This window comes from Narcine bancroftii, chromosome 14 (genome assembly GCF_036971445.1).
Source record: "Narcine bancroftii isolate sNarBan1 chromosome 14, sNarBan1.hap1, whole genome shotgun sequence".
In the NCBI taxonomy this organism is placed as follows: domain Eukaryota; kingdom Metazoa; phylum Chordata; class Chondrichthyes; order Torpediniformes; family Narcinidae; genus Narcine; species Narcine bancroftii.
In genome coordinates this window covers 4,096,565-4,116,117 of record NC_091482.1, presented here as the reverse complement: position 1 = coordinate 4,116,117, position 19,553 = coordinate 4,096,565, and the positions used below count along the sequence as shown (strand labels likewise).

The following is a 19,553-nucleotide window of genomic DNA, read 5'->3' as shown; positions in this document are numbered from 1 at the left end:
GTAATTGTGAGACACTAATGTTGGTAAATAGACTAAGGGTTTTGAGATTATGCATATGCCTGTAAGATGGAATGGTTTCTTCCACCCGTTGTCAACCTGGCATGTCACCTGCAAGGCAAATAAAACATTGTTGGGACCATTTTCCAAGAGTTGGAGCCTTGAGGAGAAATGCATGTTAAATTATTAGACCTTAGGAGTGCATTAGGTGATCGAGTTTAGCATGTAATGAATATGCTTGTCTGGTATTTGGGATACACGAGATTCTGGAAAATCTTAATGCCAAAACTTTTTTTGTCCAGTATCAAGTGGACTCTTTTGGGCAATTTTTAGACATTCAAAATTAAAACTGACACTATAATCCCTCAGGCAGAGACTACAGACTGCAAATGAGTCAGGATTCAGAACCTTGCTTAAAGCTGGTAATTATATTGTGATTCTCAGAAGGTCAATTGGTATAAATGTAAATTCAGGCCCTTGCTGATCAGTCTAAGGTGTAGATTCAAGTTCTGGCAAAGGTATGTGAGTTTTTCAGATGATTACATTTTAAATGACTGAGCTATCAAGGACGTTGTTTGAAGAGAAGGTCAGATTGTAAATTGTTTAAAAGCATTGATGGTTTTGGTAGTTCTGAAGTAGATGTGGTTTCAGTGCCCAGCAGATGTCAATTGCAAATCAAGTATGATGAAACTTATCTTTAAATCAAATAAAGAAAGCACCTAAAGAATAATTGCAAACAAATCCATATTTTCATATCTCTACTTAAATGCTATGGCTGTCACATGAGACAATTAAGAGGGTCCTTATGATCTGCCCATCCAAATCTGTTGAAAAATGTTTTTTTGGTTTTATAGCAGTTTGTGTTGCATGAACAGTACATTTTATGTATTGCAGGTTTTGTTTCAGAGCTGAGACTGTGTACTTGTAGATGCTCTATCTATCTCAAGTACAGTTATTAGGCTATTGTTTCTGTATATGCTTGAATTTTGGCAAATCGAAATCCAGTCTGTGAAAATAAAAATAAAAATCTACAGATGCTAGAAATCGGAAATAAAAACTTGATGGTACAGTTGGTGTTGTGGTTAGTCCCACACTATTACAGCACCAGTTGGGTTTGAATCCAACGCTGTCTGTAAGGGGTTTGTATGTTTTCCCCGGATCTGCTGGGTTTTCTCCTGGTGCTCCGGTTTCCTCTCCCGTTCCAAAGACAGAACAGGGTTAGAAGGTTAATTGGTCACGCGGGTGTATTTGGGCAGTACGGTCTGGTAGGGCTTGTTACTGTATTGCATCTCTAATATTCTAACCCTAATATTCAGGACATCAGGTAGTATTTTTGGAATGAGGATAACATTTCACATTGAAGATACTTTATCAGAAGTGGAGAAGAGTGAAAACCGGTTCGTTGCATGTTTCATAGGGAATTTCTTTTAAAGAGTGAGGTCAGGATAGTAATGACAGGAGTCATTTTTTGATAGTTATTCGGGGTAGTCAGAGATAGAAAATGAATAAGAGACATTTAGAGATTGGATAAAAGACACAAGAATAGCATTTGCAACTTGCGGAGCAGTGGGATATGCCCAGGAGAGAAAAATTCAAGCCGATATTACAACAGAAATTGAATGTTCAGATACAGTGACCTGAAAGCAAATATTCTGCAGCTATTTGAGTCTGGATAGCTCAATGCCTCTAGACAGAGGATTAGGTGTTCTTTAAATTAACATTTGGCTGCTACAGAATGAGTTCAGAGTGAGATGGATAGACAATTAAAAAGATTGGTGGTTGAGAGGTCGTAAACCTATCGGCATGGTAAGTGCAACTCTATTACAATGTCAGCGATCGGGATCAGGCTTTAAATAGCACACTGTATGTAGGGAATTTGTATGGTCTGCATTGGTTTTCCCTGGGTGCTCTGGTTTCCTCCTATTGTTCAAATCGTAGTTGTAGGCCAGTTGGGTGGTGTAATTGGGCAGAAAGGGCTCGTGGGCCAAAAGGGCCTGCCTGTTTCCTTGCTGGATGTTCAGATTTTTAAAAAAATCCATGGGCTAGCCGTAGCTCTTCTGCAATGCCGTTATCCAATGTGCATTTGGTTTCTCCAATGTAGAAAGGACCACAATGTGAACACCAAATACAGTCTGCAGTTTTGTTCTGTGGATGGTCAGAAGAGAAGAGGTAAAATAACAGACGTGTCTCCTGCAGTTGCATAAGAAAATGTTCAGAAAAGGGGACTAATTGGTGGGCTTGGAAGAGCACACCAAAGATACAAGAGGAAATGGGAAGGAGAGAGAAGATATGGTGGAAGCTACAGAAATGGCAAAGGATCACCCACTGAAAGTAGAGGCTGGTGAGGATCAGAGGGACTCTTATCCTGGTTCTGCTCAGAGTGAGAGCAGAGACACAGGGATAGATGAGATTTTTATCAGCTTTGTCATTTATGGTAGAAGAAACACCACTTTGAAGAAGAAAGAAGGCATCTTGAAAAAAAATCTTATCTTGGAAAGAAGAACAATGGAGAGAGTGGAACTGGGAGAATAGAATGGAGTCCTTACAAGAGGCACTGTGGAGTCATTGCACTTCCAATGAATGCTTGTTAATCTATCCCCTGATAGCTAAAAAGTGAAGGGTCAGAGAAGGACAGTGTGAAGGTGAGGGTTAAACAAATTATGAAATTAAGTTCTGTGTGAGTACAGTAAGTAGTAGCAGGTAGTATACTGGAACTGCGTCTGCTGACTCAGAGCAGTTTATTTAATTAAACTCCAGAGATGATCAAACTTCCATTCAAAACCATGAAACAAAGGATTCAACTGATTGCCCAAATTGAAAAAAGTCTTCAATTGAGAGATCCATTCCTCTTTCTAGACATTTTAAAAAAAATCTTTGCATTGACCATTTGGGATTGGTGAATTTATAGAGCTGAATATTTTAACTGTAAGCCCCATCCTTGCATTATTAATAAAAAAGTGAATATGGCTAATATTTTTTAAAGCTAATCTGTGTATATGAGGTCAAGCTTTTGTGTGAAAATAATCCTGAAATTGCTGCCAAAGAACATTTACTATTTTATCATTGACGTCCTTGCTTTTATTTGTCTTGGTCCTAAAACAACGGAATTATTAAAGCACTTCATCTTTCTAAAATGTTTCCTCTTAAGTTGTCCCTTAAATTCTATCTCTGTCCAAACTTTAGGATAGCTGCTTTAAATGGCTTGGTGCAAAATTTTACTTGATGATCCTGCTTGAGAAAGTTTTGCGATGTTACAGGTGTATTACTCTGTTGTTACTGTACTATGTTAAATGTACATTGCAGAAAATAAACCGGAATGCTAAAATAACAATCAGAAATATTGAATGTTGGGTGCAAGAGATAACTGGAAAAAAGTTGTTAATAGAGGAGTTCTCAAGATGGCTTCTGTAACGAACTAAATCAGCAGGAATGGGTGATTAACCAAGACGATGGTTTTGGTAAAATAATATTTTTTATTATTAATAACATAACATTTCTTACTTAACTGTAATTTAACTCCACTATGCTCAAATGTATGTGTATATATATTTTTTTTAAATTATTTTTTGTGTGTGTTAAAACCCAAACTATTACAGTTTAAGTTTGATTTGAGATATGATTATAAAGTTCAGTCTCAGAAAGCTTTTGTGTTTAAACTCTATCTTTCCTTCTGTTCAAAAGCGATTATGAAGAAAGTGCGAGGCATCAGATTTCCTTAAATTGTTGTTCAAAGCCAATAATAAACTATTTTGAAACATTAAGTCATCAGACCTCTTTAAAACTCACATTTCTTTTGTAGAGTCATTTTCAGAGCAATGTTTCTTACAGGGGGATTTTGGAATCTGTGTTCCACATGAGGAATCTGTCTCTTTTCCAAAGAGACAGTGAATGCGGCTATTTTCTTTCATAATGATTTCACAAACCCAGACAAGGGTTAAACAAAGTGGCCATATGAAAATGGACACAGTAGAATTCTGTCCTCTTTTCCAAGGAGACAGCAAAGTGGTCTTCCTTATTTCAAAAGTTTATTCTGTGCTCCCTTTTTCCAGGAGTAACACATAACAACATCTTTTCTGGTTACTGTATCTCCAATCCTGAAACTGTTCTCTTTTGTCAAAGAGACAGTGAAGTGGTTTTTCTTTATTGCCACTGATTTTGTGTATCTGCTAAGGATGATACAATACATATCAGCATATCTCTCTCTCTCTCTCTCTCCTCTTTTTCAAGATGGTCAACTTCCTTCTGGCCAAAATGGCTTTAGTTCCAGTAATATCTCTGAAAATTCTCATCACATGAAAAATGAGTTAATTTCTGTTTCATTTCTCCAAAAACATGAATCATGGTAGATGCCCTTTATGAAGTCACTACACTCACACTCTCTCATGCTAAAAGCATCTCTGTCCATTTAGAACCACTTCAAAAGAATGAATTACGAGTCAGTTGACCGGCCTGTCTGTGAGTTCAACCAGCAAATGGCTTTCTTGTGTATACAGCTGTTTCTCCAACAAACACCTATTGTTTTGAGTTCTTAATGGAGAACAGTCATAGGACTTTTATGACTGTTTACAGCTTTTGAATTAGCAGTCGCGTCACCAAGTCTTTTTAAGCAAACAAACTTTCAGCAGAACAATGGCTTAACAGACTTCATCTTCAAATGGTTTCTGTGTCAAGGTCTGTGGTGTTTGTAAATGTGCTCCTGTCCACCCAAGAACCTTTTTTAAAAATAAGATTTTAACTTTAAAGATTAATATTAACACAAATTCGTTATAGCTTCATATCTTATGAAATGCAAATCTGCCTAATGATGGGCTCTAGTTTTATGTTACAAAATGCTGAATTAAAAACTATTATTTCTATACTAAAGCATTGCAGACTATTGCATGAATGCTGATAGCCTTCCTCATACCAATAATCATGTGTGGGCTCAGAAATATGTGATTAGCGTGTCCAGCAGATTATTATATAGTTGCTTGTACTCTTTACACAAAATGGAGAATTATATAAAACATGAATTGAGGTTGAGCATTTTTCTGAATTAGGTGGAGGTATCTGCATGGAATCTGACAGTAATATGTCACAAATCATTTCTCTTAACAGTGCACCTGCCAATATAGAAAGGAGTTCCATTAATCAAATTTATTAAGGCAAATAAATGAAGAAATGTTCAGGATTCCAGTCAGGGTAACCAAATAATCTGATGAACTGAAAATAAATGACTGGAAATTTATTGGTAGAATTATGAATAATGTTTTGATTATTACTGCACCTTGCTGTGATATTCTTTAATTGATTTAGATGGTTGCATAGAATTCATTGTGCAATGTCGCTCTTCTAATCCAGAAGAAAAGATTGTAAGAATCATAATTTATGGATGCACAGTGCTGTGCTGCATAACAAAAGAGGGAAATGTTGATTAGTGGAGATCTCCGATTCAGAATTATGACTGATTATAAGAGAGATAAGAAAACACCACTGGCCTGTGCAGGTTGTAATTAGATGATATGGTTTAGGTGCATTACTAAATGAGAGTCGATTTTTTTTTTTTTTTTTAATGCTTAGAATTTGAATGTTATGCTCTATTAAAAATTTATAATACTTTAGGTTTCAATAAAGAAATTAATAGATGGCTTAAAAATTGAATGGATCGGGAATAGATCAAAGTAAATTGCTCTTTCAGAAAGCTGGTATGTTCTTTATCTATTGGTCTTGCAAAATTCTATGCTTCAATTAGATCACATGATCATTGGTAGACCTATAGATTTAAAAAAACTAACAATATGTATACCATTTCAGACTCCAGGCTTTTACCATATTCTTCAGCAACATTTTTAAACTAAATAAGATTTAAATAAACCCTGATTATACAGTATAAACCAATACTACTTTGAATCGATGACATATTAATGTAATTCATAATTTTATAAATGTTTGCTTTAGCTTTCATAATTTTGTGCATCATTCTCCCCTCATTCTGAATCCTCTTAAACTTGGTGTTTTAACTCTGTCTTGCAAAAATTATTTATTTCTGTCATCTCTAAAAAATCGTCCTATTTCTAGTGACGATGAACACCGATGAACAATGTTAGTTCTATCTATGCAAATTATGACATTTCAGAAAGCATCTCAGGTATTGCCTGAAACTCTTTGAATGTAATGTTACAGATGGCCTTGAAGCTTGTAGCATTGCATTCCTGCCAAAGACTGTTACACAGATGATTCGAAGTGCTGTAGACAGCTTTTCTGCTACCAGTCAAAATGATGGATCCAGCAGCCCGTTGATGCTGTGATTTCACATTAAATCCAATGCAGATAAATCCGAGTTGGGATGCAAGTTTCTTGATGAAAAATGTCATGCTTGGAGATTACATTTTATTTGAGCAAAAGGATCTATACTTGGACAGCATTTAAATGTCTATCTGAATTTCTCTTGATTGGAACTGTTCTCTGTGGAGCTGAACTTTGAGATTCTTTTCAAGAGTTACATTCAAGTGAGATGTGTTTTATAGACTTTTTTTAATAGAAAAAGGAGCTGTGAATAATGCACACACATAATAAGGATAATGGGGAGAGATAATCTTCCAAAAGTGACCACATTATAATTATTGCAGAATATTATTGACCATTTACAAAGACTATCTGGAAAAAAATTTTCAAAAATTCACTCTTTCAGACAAGTAACATGAAGGGAGTTTGTCTCTACAAAATTTTGCAGTGGATACTCCAGCAAAGAACAGATGTGTCCTGAACAGGTGGATTGGTGAGGATGGGATCAAATAAAGCTTACAAAGATTTGGATGTTGATGAAGATAGAATGATGTACCTGTCAGATTTAATCATTGTTTGGAAAATGAAGGGTGTATTGTAATTATGTTACCAAAGTTTCTACCCTACTTCTACAACTTTTTTTTTATTCTAATGACTTGCTGCATAGGAAAATAATTTCTTCTTGTTGCTCCTCTCATTTCACTTGGCAGTTATCTTAAATATAGGATCATCTGCTCATTTCCTAATTTCTTATTGCTGTGATTGAAGTGAATTCAGTCGTAACTGTTGCCCAATACATTTCTTTAGGAAATATTAAACAGGATGTTTTATATGATGGGCTGATTTTAGTAACATTTAAAATGTTCTTCATTGAAGAATATATCAGTCTAATTGGAATTGAAGTGATCTGAACTAGATGCTTGTGAATGTGCAACAGGGGGAGAGCTTGTTTTGCCTTCCCATCTGGTTCTAGACCAGTCATTCTCAACAGGGGCCATATGCCCCCCCCCCCCCCCCAACCCCAGGCAGCCACAGCACATTTAAGGGGGGGGGAACGACATGGACTGAAATCATAAAATACTTTTCGTGTGTTTGTGTAGTTGGAGAAAAGAAGTACAGAAGAAACCAACTAAACAACTGCTTCACAAGCTAGAGGGCCCATAAACTTTGAGTAGAATTTGAAGGGGCCCATTGCCAAAATAAAGGGTGAGTATGGTTGACCTAGCACACTAATGCAAAATCTCTTGAAATATATTCCCATTATTCCCCAGATGTTTTGCTGGTAATCTCAGTATTGTAAAATTGAAGTAAATCATCAAGCTCGGTGTGCAAATTCTGCTTACTGAAATAGGGATATGTTATGGCATCCCCCTAGCTAGGATATTGCTGTTTTATCAATAGAGATTGGTTGGTGCATGAGAGATTTGTAAAGGTTACTGCAGCACATGGGTGGAGGGGAGTTGGGGGGGGGGGAAAGGAAGTGTAAGATTTACTTACATGATTGACGATGCCAATAAATCCAAGGAGGTATCATTACAAAATCTGATTCATAGCAGTTAACTTAATTGCTCAATTACAAGTACAATTTAAGTCATTAAAACATACATGGTCACTTTTGAAGCTGAATTCCAAAACAAATAAAACATAAATTTCACTTTTCCTGCAATCTTTCAAAAGCCTGTTCGTTTCAATTCAACTTAATGATGCGCAGTCTAGTCTCTGAAAGCCCAAATTAATTCTACAAGCTGTCCACCTATTTTCACTTCAAAACCATTGCTTACCTCCACCTTCTACCACATATTGCTGAAGTCTCATTCATTCTTTTGGATTAGGCTTTTTTCTAATACTTGGTCACCTGAGCTCTACCCTACACACACATCCAGGAATTTACTTCCTGATTGCCATGTTGCTTTATCTCTTCACACTTCCAACACATATTTATCAAAATTACAGATCCCTTTATGACCACTGTAGATTAACTCAACAAAGTCCTCCATCCTAATTACTTTTAAATACTAGCTAATGCATGACTGATTCATTCCAGGTGGTATAGCATTCAGAAATTCTGGTCTTGTTCCCTGAAATTTCTGGCTATGACTGGTGGATTTTTCATTCTTTTTGTATGATGTCTGAGATGCCTGTTTCTATATTTTGACAATTTGTATGAATACTTTGCCATGATCTATTCTGTCTTCATGTACTAAAGCAAATGATCTTATTATTGAGGGATTTTAATTAATTAATGTTTTATTGTCAATGTTTGCGGTGATAGTTTTTTAAAAAAGCTTAATTTTGGGTACTATTCAGCATTCCAGCAGGTAGTCCAATAATAATAATAAAAATAATTAAATAAAGGCAGTACCGTGTGATGTTACGATAGTCAGCTAGTGTAGGATATTGAGAAAAATACCAAACATCGTACAAGGAATAGAGTTAAACAGGAAAGTCTGCAGACTTGTGATGCAATGCACAAATGTGCTGGGGAAACTTAGCAAGTCACACAGTGTTCATAGGAAGCAAAGGTGTGTATCAAATGATTTAGGCCTGAGCCCTTCATCAAGGTATGAACAGAAAGCAGGCAGGCCTCTGAATAAAAAAACTGGGGGGGAAGCGAGGAAGAGGTAGGTGAAGACATAAGGCCAACAGTCAGGGGTCATAAGTGGCGATGGATAGGAGGGCAGGAGAAAAAAAGGTGAGAAATGGTGGGGAAGGGAGTTGCTCTTTGCATGGAGAGGGAAGGGGGTGGGGAGGAAAGGATACAGAGGGATAGGGAGAGACACGGAAGGGGCATAATGGAAACTGGAGGCTTATGTTAATGCCATCTGGTTGGAGAGTGCCCAGAAGGAACTTTGGGTGTGTTTTCTTCAATATGCGGTGGTCTTGGTTTGGCAGTGCATGAGGCCGAGGACAGATTGGTGAGGGAATGGAGCGTGGAATTGAAATAGTGGGCCATTGAAGGTGTCCATTATTGCAGCAGACAGACTAAGGCTCTCAACCGAGGGATCTCCCATTCTGCATCCAGTCTCTCCAATGTAGAGGAAGCCACCAGTGGAGCACCAGATGCAGTAGGTGACCCCTGAGGATTCACTCACAAGTTGGAGGAACCATGCCTAATATTTTGTCTGGGCACTCGCCACCAGATGGAGATCGACTTTCCATTGTGCCCCTCCCTTTTATCTCTCTCTTTCCCTGTCTCCTTTCCTCTAGCTCTCCACCCCCTTCCCTCTCCATTTAGAGAATGAAACCCTCCCTCCTATCATTTCTTGACTTATTTTTCTCCTGCCCTCCCACTCATATCCACCTAAGACCTCTTGCCTGTTGGGCTGTGTTCTTCTTCCTGTCCCTTCTTCCCCCATCCTTTATATTCAGGCTTCTGCCTGTTTTCTGTTTGTTCCTTAACGAAGGGTTCAGGCCTGAAACATTGGTTATATATATCTTGCTTTAATAGACACTGTGTGACCAGCTGAGTTTTTCCACTAGTTTTATGTACAGAGAATATGGTATAAGGGTGGGCTGAGATCCATTAAGATGTCTAAAAATGGTTCTTGAATTTGGAGTTCTCCATTGCATGCATCTTATGCTTGACTGAAGGGGGCAAGGGGAAGAGAGTGTGATCAGGGTGGGATGAATCCTTTACGATTTTAGCAGATCCCCCCAACACAATGGAAGATATAGACCTAGATGGGGGGGAAGTTGGTTCTTGTGATGGCCTAAGTTTACAGCTCTGCAATTTCTTATGGCCTTGTTTTTTTTTTTAAATTACTTTTCATTAAGGTCATTATTTTGGATAATTTTGCAAAAGGCATAAAGTGTCAAACTGCAAAAGACTTTGTCATTACTGAAATTTCTATTGTAAGTCAAATTTCAAATTGGGTAGACATTTGTTAGTTACAGGTGAATAAATTATCAGCCATCTGTTGCTCTCCTCACTATTTGGTATTACTTAAATGATCAGATACAAATTTAAGTCTTGATGTCTCCGTGTCGGGCACAGAATACTCAGAATTTAGAGCGTTATGATTGAAGTTTGTTGTAAGTGGTTCTGCTTTGTTTATGGTTGTCTATGTGTGCTACGTGTGGAACCACAGGAGATGAACGAGGTCTGTAATACAGATGTAAAATATTCATTTATCATGGTGAAGGGCATAGAAGCTAAGGAATTAAAGGAGATGAAAAGTGATGTCTTATACCAGCTCTCTCTCCTCCTCATTCTGTCCTGATAAAGGGTTTCAGCCTGCAATGCTGAGAATTATTTTTCTCCCACTGATGCTGCTCAACCTGTTGAGTTCCCCCAGCAGATTTTGCTATGGATTCAAGCATCTGCAGTGTGTCTTCAAAGATTTCCTCACCATGGTACTCATAAGATTAGAGGCTGTGGATTAGTTAATAATGTTGCAGAAGTTCAAGAATTTGAAGTTTATTAAAAAATAGGGTAAACACATTGAATTGGCCAAATGATACTTGACAACTGATGCACAGTTAGTTGAAATACAGGATGTCACATATGGATGATTTCTTTACTTTGATCCGCAGGAAAAGGGACACTATAGTATCCCTTAAATTGAGGAATGCATCTGTTGCCATGGAGTTGGAAGAGATTAATTTAAGAAAATGAAAGTGATCTTCTCTATATGGTTCCATTGGGATTTAGCATCAGAAGTTTTTTGTCATATCCCATATTAAAATCTTGAAAGTTTTATGGTGATTTAAAAGTTAATTTGACCTTCTGTGACCCATTTCCAGCTGTTGGAGGGGCTCCTTGATTTTGCATCTAGACGTCATCAATGAGGAAAACAGAAACACAAAAATGAAAGTGGGGAAATGACTTTCAGATCTGTCTTTGTCTTGAAGAATTATGATATTAGCATTAAAGCAGTAATTAGAATGGCAGAATTATAGTTAAAAGAAATGATAGGCCTTCAACAACTTGGTTTTGCAGTTTAAGTTTGATTTTTGGATTCTTGCCTCTGATTTGAAGTTCACGTTGTGAATTCTGGCAGAACAATCAACAAAATAAAGCAAAGTTGAATTCCTAAACGATAGCTTTGAGAATACCTGTTTTAAGCCGAGAGATTGAATAATCTGAGAGGTTTAAACATGGCAGGATGCTATTCAATTTAATCTAGAATGAGTCAGCATACAGGAGGAAGATTAAAAACGTGGCTGAATGGTGCACAATCAATAACCTCGTACTCAATGCCACCCAAAACCAGAGAGCTGATTGTTGATATCAGGAAGGGAAAACCAGAGATGTACAATCCAGTGATCGTTGGGGGATCAGAGCTGAAGAGTGTGAGCAAATTTACGTTCTTTGGAATCACAATCTCAGAGGATCTTTCCTGGAGCCAACATACTAATGGCATCGTGAAGAAAGCACGTGAAGGAAGCATGTCAGCACTTTCCTTCCTCAGGAGTTTGCGGAGGTTTGGTATGACATCGGAAACCCTGGCAAATTTCTACAGATGTGTGGTGGAACGTATGATGACTGCTATGGAGACACCAATATCCCTCAGTGTAAAGACTTGCAAAAGGACACAGCCCAGAACATCACAGTCAAAACCCTTCCCACCATTGAGAACATCTACAGGAAACGCTGATGTCTGAGAGCAGCAGCAATCAAGGATCTACGTCACTCAGCACAAACTCTGTTCTCGCTGCTGCCATCAGGAAAGAGGTATAGGTGCCATAAGACTCGCACCCACCAGGTTCAGCAACAGCTCCTACCCCTCCACCTGATTTTATTTTCTCTCTCCCTCTCTGTGTTGCAGTCAGTTTGTTTACATTTCTTTATTTGATTTCATGTACTTTGTGTACCCTTTCTTTTTCACCACCAATAAGTAGTAATTCTGCTTTGCCTGCAGGGAAAAGAAACTCGGGGATGTATGTGATGTCGTGTAGGTATTCTGACAAATTTGAAATCTTTTTTCCCTTGTACATAAACCAAAATATCTAATTATATTTCACAGTTTCCTTATTCCTTTGATTTTTTTTATTGATATATAATCTGTTTATAGTTTCTGCCTCAATTGCTGTACATAGAGATAACATGTTCCAAATCTCTTGCATAGAATCCTTTATCTATTGTTTCTTGATCTTGACTTGTTAACCTCTGAGAATAATCAGGTGCTGTTTGTTGTTCCAGCTTTGCAGAACAGTAAAGTATTTTTAAAATCCCTATTACTCTATAATTTGCATTTTTGTAATAATTGATTCTTTGGAAAATAGTGTTTCACCATGCCAGACATTGCTATGATGTATATCACTCAAGATCCTGGAATCCAACATTTAATACAGCTTTTTAGGATTAAAGATTTTTAACTGGGTTGTCATTTCTTATTTTCTTTTTCATGAATTCACCAGGACACAAATTGTGTTGATGACAAAAATTGCTGAAGGAGTTTACATTCATGTTTTGTTGAAAAGACCATCAGATACAGTTTGGACAGCAGGGTAAGCGTTGCAGTTAGTGCGAGACCTGATAAGTCCCCTGGGCCTGATGGGCTGCCTCCCAGGGAGCTTCGAGAGGTTGCTCTGGAAATTGTGGAAGCACTAGTCGACATTTTCCAAAGTTCTTTAGATTCCGGGGAAGTACCTACAGACTGGAAAGTGGCTGATGTTGTACCACTTTTTAAGGAGGGAGAGAGAATACGGGAAATTATAGACTGGTCAGCCTGACATCTGTGGTGGGGAAGATATTGGAATCTATCATAAAAGGAGTAATAACAGAACACTTAGGAAGGAATAATAGTACAAGTGCTAGTCAGCATGGGTTCCTTAAAGGAAAATCTTGCTTGATTAATCTCCTGGAATTTTTTGAGGACGTAACAAGGAGGGTGGACTCGAGAGAGCCAGTGGATGTGGTGTACTTGGACTTCCAGAAAGCCTTCGATAAAGTCCCACACAGGAGGCTAGTTTGCAAAATCAAGGAGCATGGTATCGGGGTTAGGGTGCAGTCATGAATAGATAATTGGTTGAGAAATAGGAAACAAAGGGTTGGGATAAACGGGTCATTAATGAGCGGGGTCCCGCAGGGGTCGGTGTTGGGCCCTCAGTTGTTTAAAATTTATGTTTATGATTTGGATGAGGAGATAAATAACTACATATGGAAATTCGCTGATGACACTAAACTGGGTGGTAGTGTAAAGAGCAAGGAGGATGTCAGGAAAATGCAAGGGGACTTGGATAGTTGAGGGGAGTGGTGGAAAGATGGCAGATGAAGTTTAATGTGAGTAAATGCAACGTTGTCCATTTTGGAGCCAAAAACAAGAGAGCAGAATATTATTTAAATGGAGTTAAGCTGGGGAGTGGAGTATGCAAAGGGATCTGGGCCTACTTGTTCACCAGTCATTGAAAACTAGCGTGCAGGCTCAGCAAGCGGTGAAGAAGGCGAACGGTATGTTGGCTTTCATAAAGAGGGGATTGGAGTATAGGAGTAGAGAAGCCCTCCTGCAGTTGTACAGGGCCCTGGTGAGACCTCACCTAGAGTATTGCGTCCAGTTCTGGTCCCCATATTTAAGAAAGGACACAATTGCTATAGAGGGAGTGCAATTACAAGGTTAGTTCCCGGGATGGCAGGATTGTCCTATGCGGATAGGTTAGAAAGACTTGGATTATATGCGAAGGAGTTTAGAAGGATGAAGGGAGACATGATTGAGGTATTTAGGATTATCAAAGGGCTTGACAGGGTGAAATCAGAGCACATGTTCCTAATGATGGGTGAGACTAGGACTAGAGGGCATAGTTTAAGAATACAGGGAAGGCCATTTAACTCAGAAATGAGGAGAAATATTTTACCCAGAGAGTTGAGGGTTTGTGGAATGCATTGCCACAGAGGGTAGTGGGGGCGGATTCATTGGATAGATTTAAGAGAGAGAGAGTTGGATAAGGCTCTTGTGGGCAGGGGAGTTGAGGGTTATGGGGATAAGGCTGGGATTGGTTATTGAAAGGGAAAGACCAGCCATGATCCGATAAATGACGGTGCTGGCTCGAAAGGTCAATTGGCCTACTCCAGCACCTATTGTCTATTACAGCTCTGGCGACCTGGGGATTTAACTCCCGCTCTGTCTGTAAAGAATTTGTATGTTCACCCTGTGTCAATATGTTTCCATGGGTATGCCAATTTCCTCCCACCCTCCCAAATGTATCGGGGTGTCAGTCAATTGGGTGTAATTGGATGGCATCGGCTCGTGGGCCATGTCGTATGTTTAAATTTTAAAAATATTTAAATTTAGATACGAAGGCTATTTATGTCCACATTTTCATGGTCCTACATAATTCTGTGCATGGTGGGGAAGGAAGACTCCAGAGATACTCTCTGCCACTCTTATAGTCCTGTGGATTGATCTCTGATCCGTTTCTGCAGCTACTGTACCACACTATGATGCAACCGACCAGGACGCTCTTGATAGAACTGTGGTGGATGTCTGCCAAGCTGCCTGTCTCCCCTCTGGCAAGCCTTACTGTACTAACATTGGCTGTGGATTATCTCTACTGTAAAGGACACTCCCCTTGGATATAACTGTATATGTATCTATTGTCTTTCATTATGAGTTTCTGCTAATAAAAACTATGATTATTGTTTGACCGCATCGTCTTTGTCTACTTCATCAACTGGCACTTCAAGAACTCCTGTAGAAGGTTGACCTAATAGTGGCTGGTAGCCTTTTCCGCTTCAGTCTTCTTGGAAATTGTAGTCGCTGTTGCACCATCTTGACAAGTGAGGACATATTGTGTGTCCACAATAGGTCACTAGTTTTGTGATCTCCAAGGAACTCTCTCCACTATAGTTATTGATTTGTAGTGAGGGTAGTCGTTTCTGGTCCATCTGAAGTCCACAATCATCTCCTTTGCCTCATCCACATTGAGACTGGTTGTCACTTGCACCATATCATGAGATTTTTTTTCTCTGTAGTGCTGCTCATCATTGGTGCTGATGAGGCTAAAAACTGTTGTATCATCTGCAAACTTGATGACGCTATTGGGGCTGGATCTGACGATGCAGTTATGAGTAGCGAGAACAGGAGTGGGCTGAGTACACAGCCTTGAAAAAAGTGTGTCAGAGCTCAGTGTAACAGTGCTCGACATTTTAGGAAAGAAGGATTATACTGAGTTTGAGGATCAATATTTTCCCCAAAAAGATTGAAAAGGTTTGGAACTTGATTGCTAGATAGTTTGGTAGATATAGAAACTGTCACCACATTTAAATAGAATGAACATGTCCTGTTCTGTAATCTCACCAGTTCAAGATCAAAATCTGGAAAGTGGATATACTTTTAATTGATCTTTTCTTGACTGGCATGGAAACAGTAGGCTAAACAGGAGCCACCTCATCTATAAATTGCATTGATGCACCGAGAAATTTGAAGTCAAGGTAACTGTGAGATTAAATTTGTTCAGACCCTGGCAATAAAATCTTGCTTTATTTTTTGCTGATTATATTGTGTGCTAGGACTTTATGTTCCCTCACTCTTTGTCCAACCTCTTAATTTTAACTCTAACGTAGATATGCAGAATGATTTTTTTAAAATCTTTTACTTCAAATATATTTGTGAGTTGATGTAATTATTTCACTTTGTGTAGGATTTGTGTCTTCTTGTTAAAGATTTTAATAATGGTGAAACCTGCACTGTCTTCTTGACAAATCTAGCTGGGACTTTGTTCTTTGGAGGCCTTAGAAATCTTCTTTCTTCTTTGGCTTGGCTTCGTGGACAAAGATTTATGGAGGGGTAATGTCCACGTCAGCTGCAGGCTCGTTTGTGGCTGACAAGTCCGATGCGGGACAGGCAGGCGCGGTTGCAGGGGAAAATTGGTGGGTTGGGTTTGGGTGTTGGGTTTTTCCTCCTTTGCCTTTTGTCAGTGAGGTGGGCTCTGTGGTCTTCTTCAAAGGAGGTTGCCCGCCGAACTGTGAGGCGGCAGGATGCACGGTTTGAGGCGAGATCAGCCCACTCTTGGGGCAGGCACCAAGAGATTTCTTTAGGCAGTCCTCGTACCTCTTTGGCGCACCTCTGTCACAGTGGCCAGTGGAGAGCTCGTCATATAACACAATCTTGGGAAGGTGATGGTCCTCCATTCTGGAGACGTGACCTACCCAGCGCAGTTGGATCTTCAGCGTGGATTCGATGCTGTCGGCCTCTGCCATCTTAGAAATAGTAACATATGGAATCACAAAAAATTGTTGTCATACCCTATCAAGACTTTAGGAGATGTTTCGACTCCATTTTAATGTTTATATTTCCAAATAATTATTTTATTAATGCTGAATCTGCTCCTCCTGAACCTTGCTGCAATGAAATCGTACAATGCATTTCTTCCTGTGACAATATAAACAGAGGCCCATTTAAGGAAGTTGTTAATTAATATGAATATTTATGCTCTATTCTTCCTTTTCTAATTGAAATGAATGTTATCAATTGGATGTAAATGCATGCCCTCAATAATAGAACTTTTTTTTTCTGCTTTGAACTCATTAATAGTTTTTCCACTGTTAACTTGTGTGTTTGATAGACCATGACATCAATATATCCTATAGATGAACTCTTCACAAAATTTTGTATGTACAGAATTCATCCAGCTGAAATATGAATTTACATCTCTCAATGTAGTATCCAGTGTCCATATTTATAATAAAATCTCTTTATACAAATTTATTTCTTATGGATTGCATGTATTTGTTGGAGGTCCTGAAGGGGGCAAGGATGTAATTGTAGCAGGATGACTTCATGTGGGCAGTCTAAGTTTAAATGTTAATAGGAATTTGTATCACTAGAGAGGGTTCTGAAAAGATTCACAGGAATGTGCCTGCAATGGAGAGCTAGGATTATGGGCAGAAGTTGGATAGGCTGTTAATGTTTCCCAAGGAGCAAAAAAGAGACACTTATAAAATTATGATAGTTGTACAGTAGATCGGGTAAATGGTCACAGGCCCCTTTCCCAGGGTTGTGATAACGAAAACTAGAGAGCATAGGTTTAGGGAAAGATTTAAAGGAGATGGAAGTGGCAATTTTTTTTATCAACACACTGGGTGGTGCGTATATGGAACTAGCTGCCAGAGGAGGTGGTAGAGGCGTTTAACAGGTACAGGGATTGGAAAGGTTGAAAGGGGTTAAATGTAGGCAAGCAGATTCAGCATAGACGGGCATTTTGTTTGGCATGGATAAGTTGGGCTGAAGGGCCTGTTCAGTGCTGTATAAGTGTACGTATCTGGAAATCTAATTAACTTCATGGTCCAGTCCAGTTCATTCCTTGCTATCCAAACCTACTCAATTTTGAAAACTACTTTTAGTCATGTTGTATGAAACTTGAGCAGCGGATAATTGGCGTTGATATTTATTTAAGTTTTTGTTTTAACTGTAAATCTTGTTCAATTAAGATTCAGTTGCTGCTTGTTTCCAAAGAATATTTCTTACCTCTGTCTTCCAGATGCTGGACAAGTTGCAAAGTCGCTGGATGCTCACAGGATTATGGGGGAAGCTGGAGGAAGTCAAAGCAGTTATTGTTGAGCCCAAAGGAAGTGACAAAAGTGACTTTGATGCATTGCTGCAGTCCTACTATAACATAATAAAGGACAGAGGAAACAAAGGTATTTCAGAAAGAAACTAGAAATCCTGTTAAATCAGCAGAAAATTTTGACCTTTAGACAGAAATACAATCAATCATTGAATTAAACCTCAAAATTGGCTCTTGAATTTAGAAGTAGAAGAAAGTCCTTGTCGGGCTATGTCATGTGAAATTTGATAATTGCACCTTTGTAAATGTGCAAATGATTTAAAGTTTGGTTCATTAACAACTATGGATATATATTAGTTATCTGTCAATGATAGATTTAATATGGGGGGAGGGAAGTGATTGTCAGTCAAGAAAAAGGAATGACTAAATAATTAAGTATTAGACTGTGTGTTAAATATTCATTTTAACTGGAAACTAAATTCCAGAGACAACATTCCTTGCTATGTCCCAAAGCCCTCCTTGTGCTTTCCAACATCTTCCCATGTATTGAGATTAATCCCAATGTCTTTATCTGTTTAATTATTTGTTATTTTAAGACTCCTAACTGATATCATTGATACTTTTTGCATATTACCGTTTAGTAATGCAGTAAAAGCCCTGGTACCCGGCACCTATGAGGATTGGTAGATGCCAAATAAGTGAATTTTCCGGTTGCTCGATATTGCATGCTGCGTGATTGGCAAACTAATGGTGAAGCGTGCCAATTTTACTTATTTATTTTCTGCCTTTTTGTTTGCCAGTTGCTTGAGGCTCCCGGTTGCGTGAATTCTGGAATGCAGGAGTTCGACTGTTCTTTTAACATGAGCCCTTCCCGTCATCCCCTTTTGCCTTGATGCCATTTGCTTGGATTTAGAACCCAATAATGTTGACAAAACATAATTTGCTGCAGTCATGATTTTGTCTCTTTTATGCACCGTCTGACATTGAATTCTCTTTCATCCTGTCAATTGGTTGGTAACCAGTTGGCTCTCTCTCCCTTTCCTCAAGTCTTTCGATTCTGTCTATGCCCTTCAGCTATCTAATTTTTCTTATCTTTCTTTTATTTCCTCAGGTCTTTTTTTCACAACTTTCCCACTTTCCTTGACTTGCTACTTATTTTATAAATGGCTGCTTGGATACATGATTTGATAATTTTAGATGCTTGTATTGCTTCCCGTCATAGTCACCCCAAATCACAGCAGCTTGTACTAACATTCCACTCTATTGCTGAATAATGTGACAGGAAATGAGGAAAATGATGTGCAAAGGAGAATAAGAGGGGAAAAAAAACATTAAGTTCAAGGTTCCTTTTGTTGTCGTGTAATTCTACATTAAAAATGTGACCTACACGATTAACATCCATCTACTGTAAGGCAAACAAAGAGTCTTCATCTGCAATGCCCAGCGCCCCTACACTAGGAGAATGAGAAACAAAAGAAAGTCTCTTCAGAGTCCCGGAATAGAAATTTTTAAAAAATGCTAGAAAAGTGCAGCATCTTTGGAAATAGAAACAAAGTTAATTACCAGTAATCAGAATATGAAGAGCAAATGGAGAACATGAATTATTGCATTTAATAATTCCTGAAAGCTGCAGCGTGCCTAGATTAAAGACAAGTTTTTGTTCCTAAAGTTAACATTGGGTTTCATAATAATGGAGCAAGAGGCCACAGAGAGGTCAAAGTTTGAGCGGGATGGTAAACTAAGAGCACACATCGTATGAATTTTATTGCAGCACGTCATTAAAGGCTTTGGGTATGTGACAGAGGGAATCACAGACGTAAAGTTAAAGTGCAGCTCCTCAATTTTTC

At 38.5% G+C, this 19,553-nt stretch overlaps 1 protein-coding gene across 5 annotated transcripts in view; it reads left to right on the top strand.

The window, feature by feature from the left end:
* The window catches only part of brip1 (BRCA1 interacting helicase 1), a 342,881-nt gene that overhangs the window by 90,751 nt on the left and 232,577 nt on the right, over positions 1 to 19,553 (top strand). For all 5 annotated transcript variants that reach the window (XM_069911456.1, XM_069911452.1, XM_069911453.1 and 2 more), the window contains exon 16: positions 17,680 to 17,839. In XM_069911456.1, coding sequence (XP_069767557.1) covers positions 17,680 to 17,839 — 160 coding nt within the window. The remainder of the gene's footprint in view (positions 1 to 17,679; positions 17,840 to 19,553) is intronic.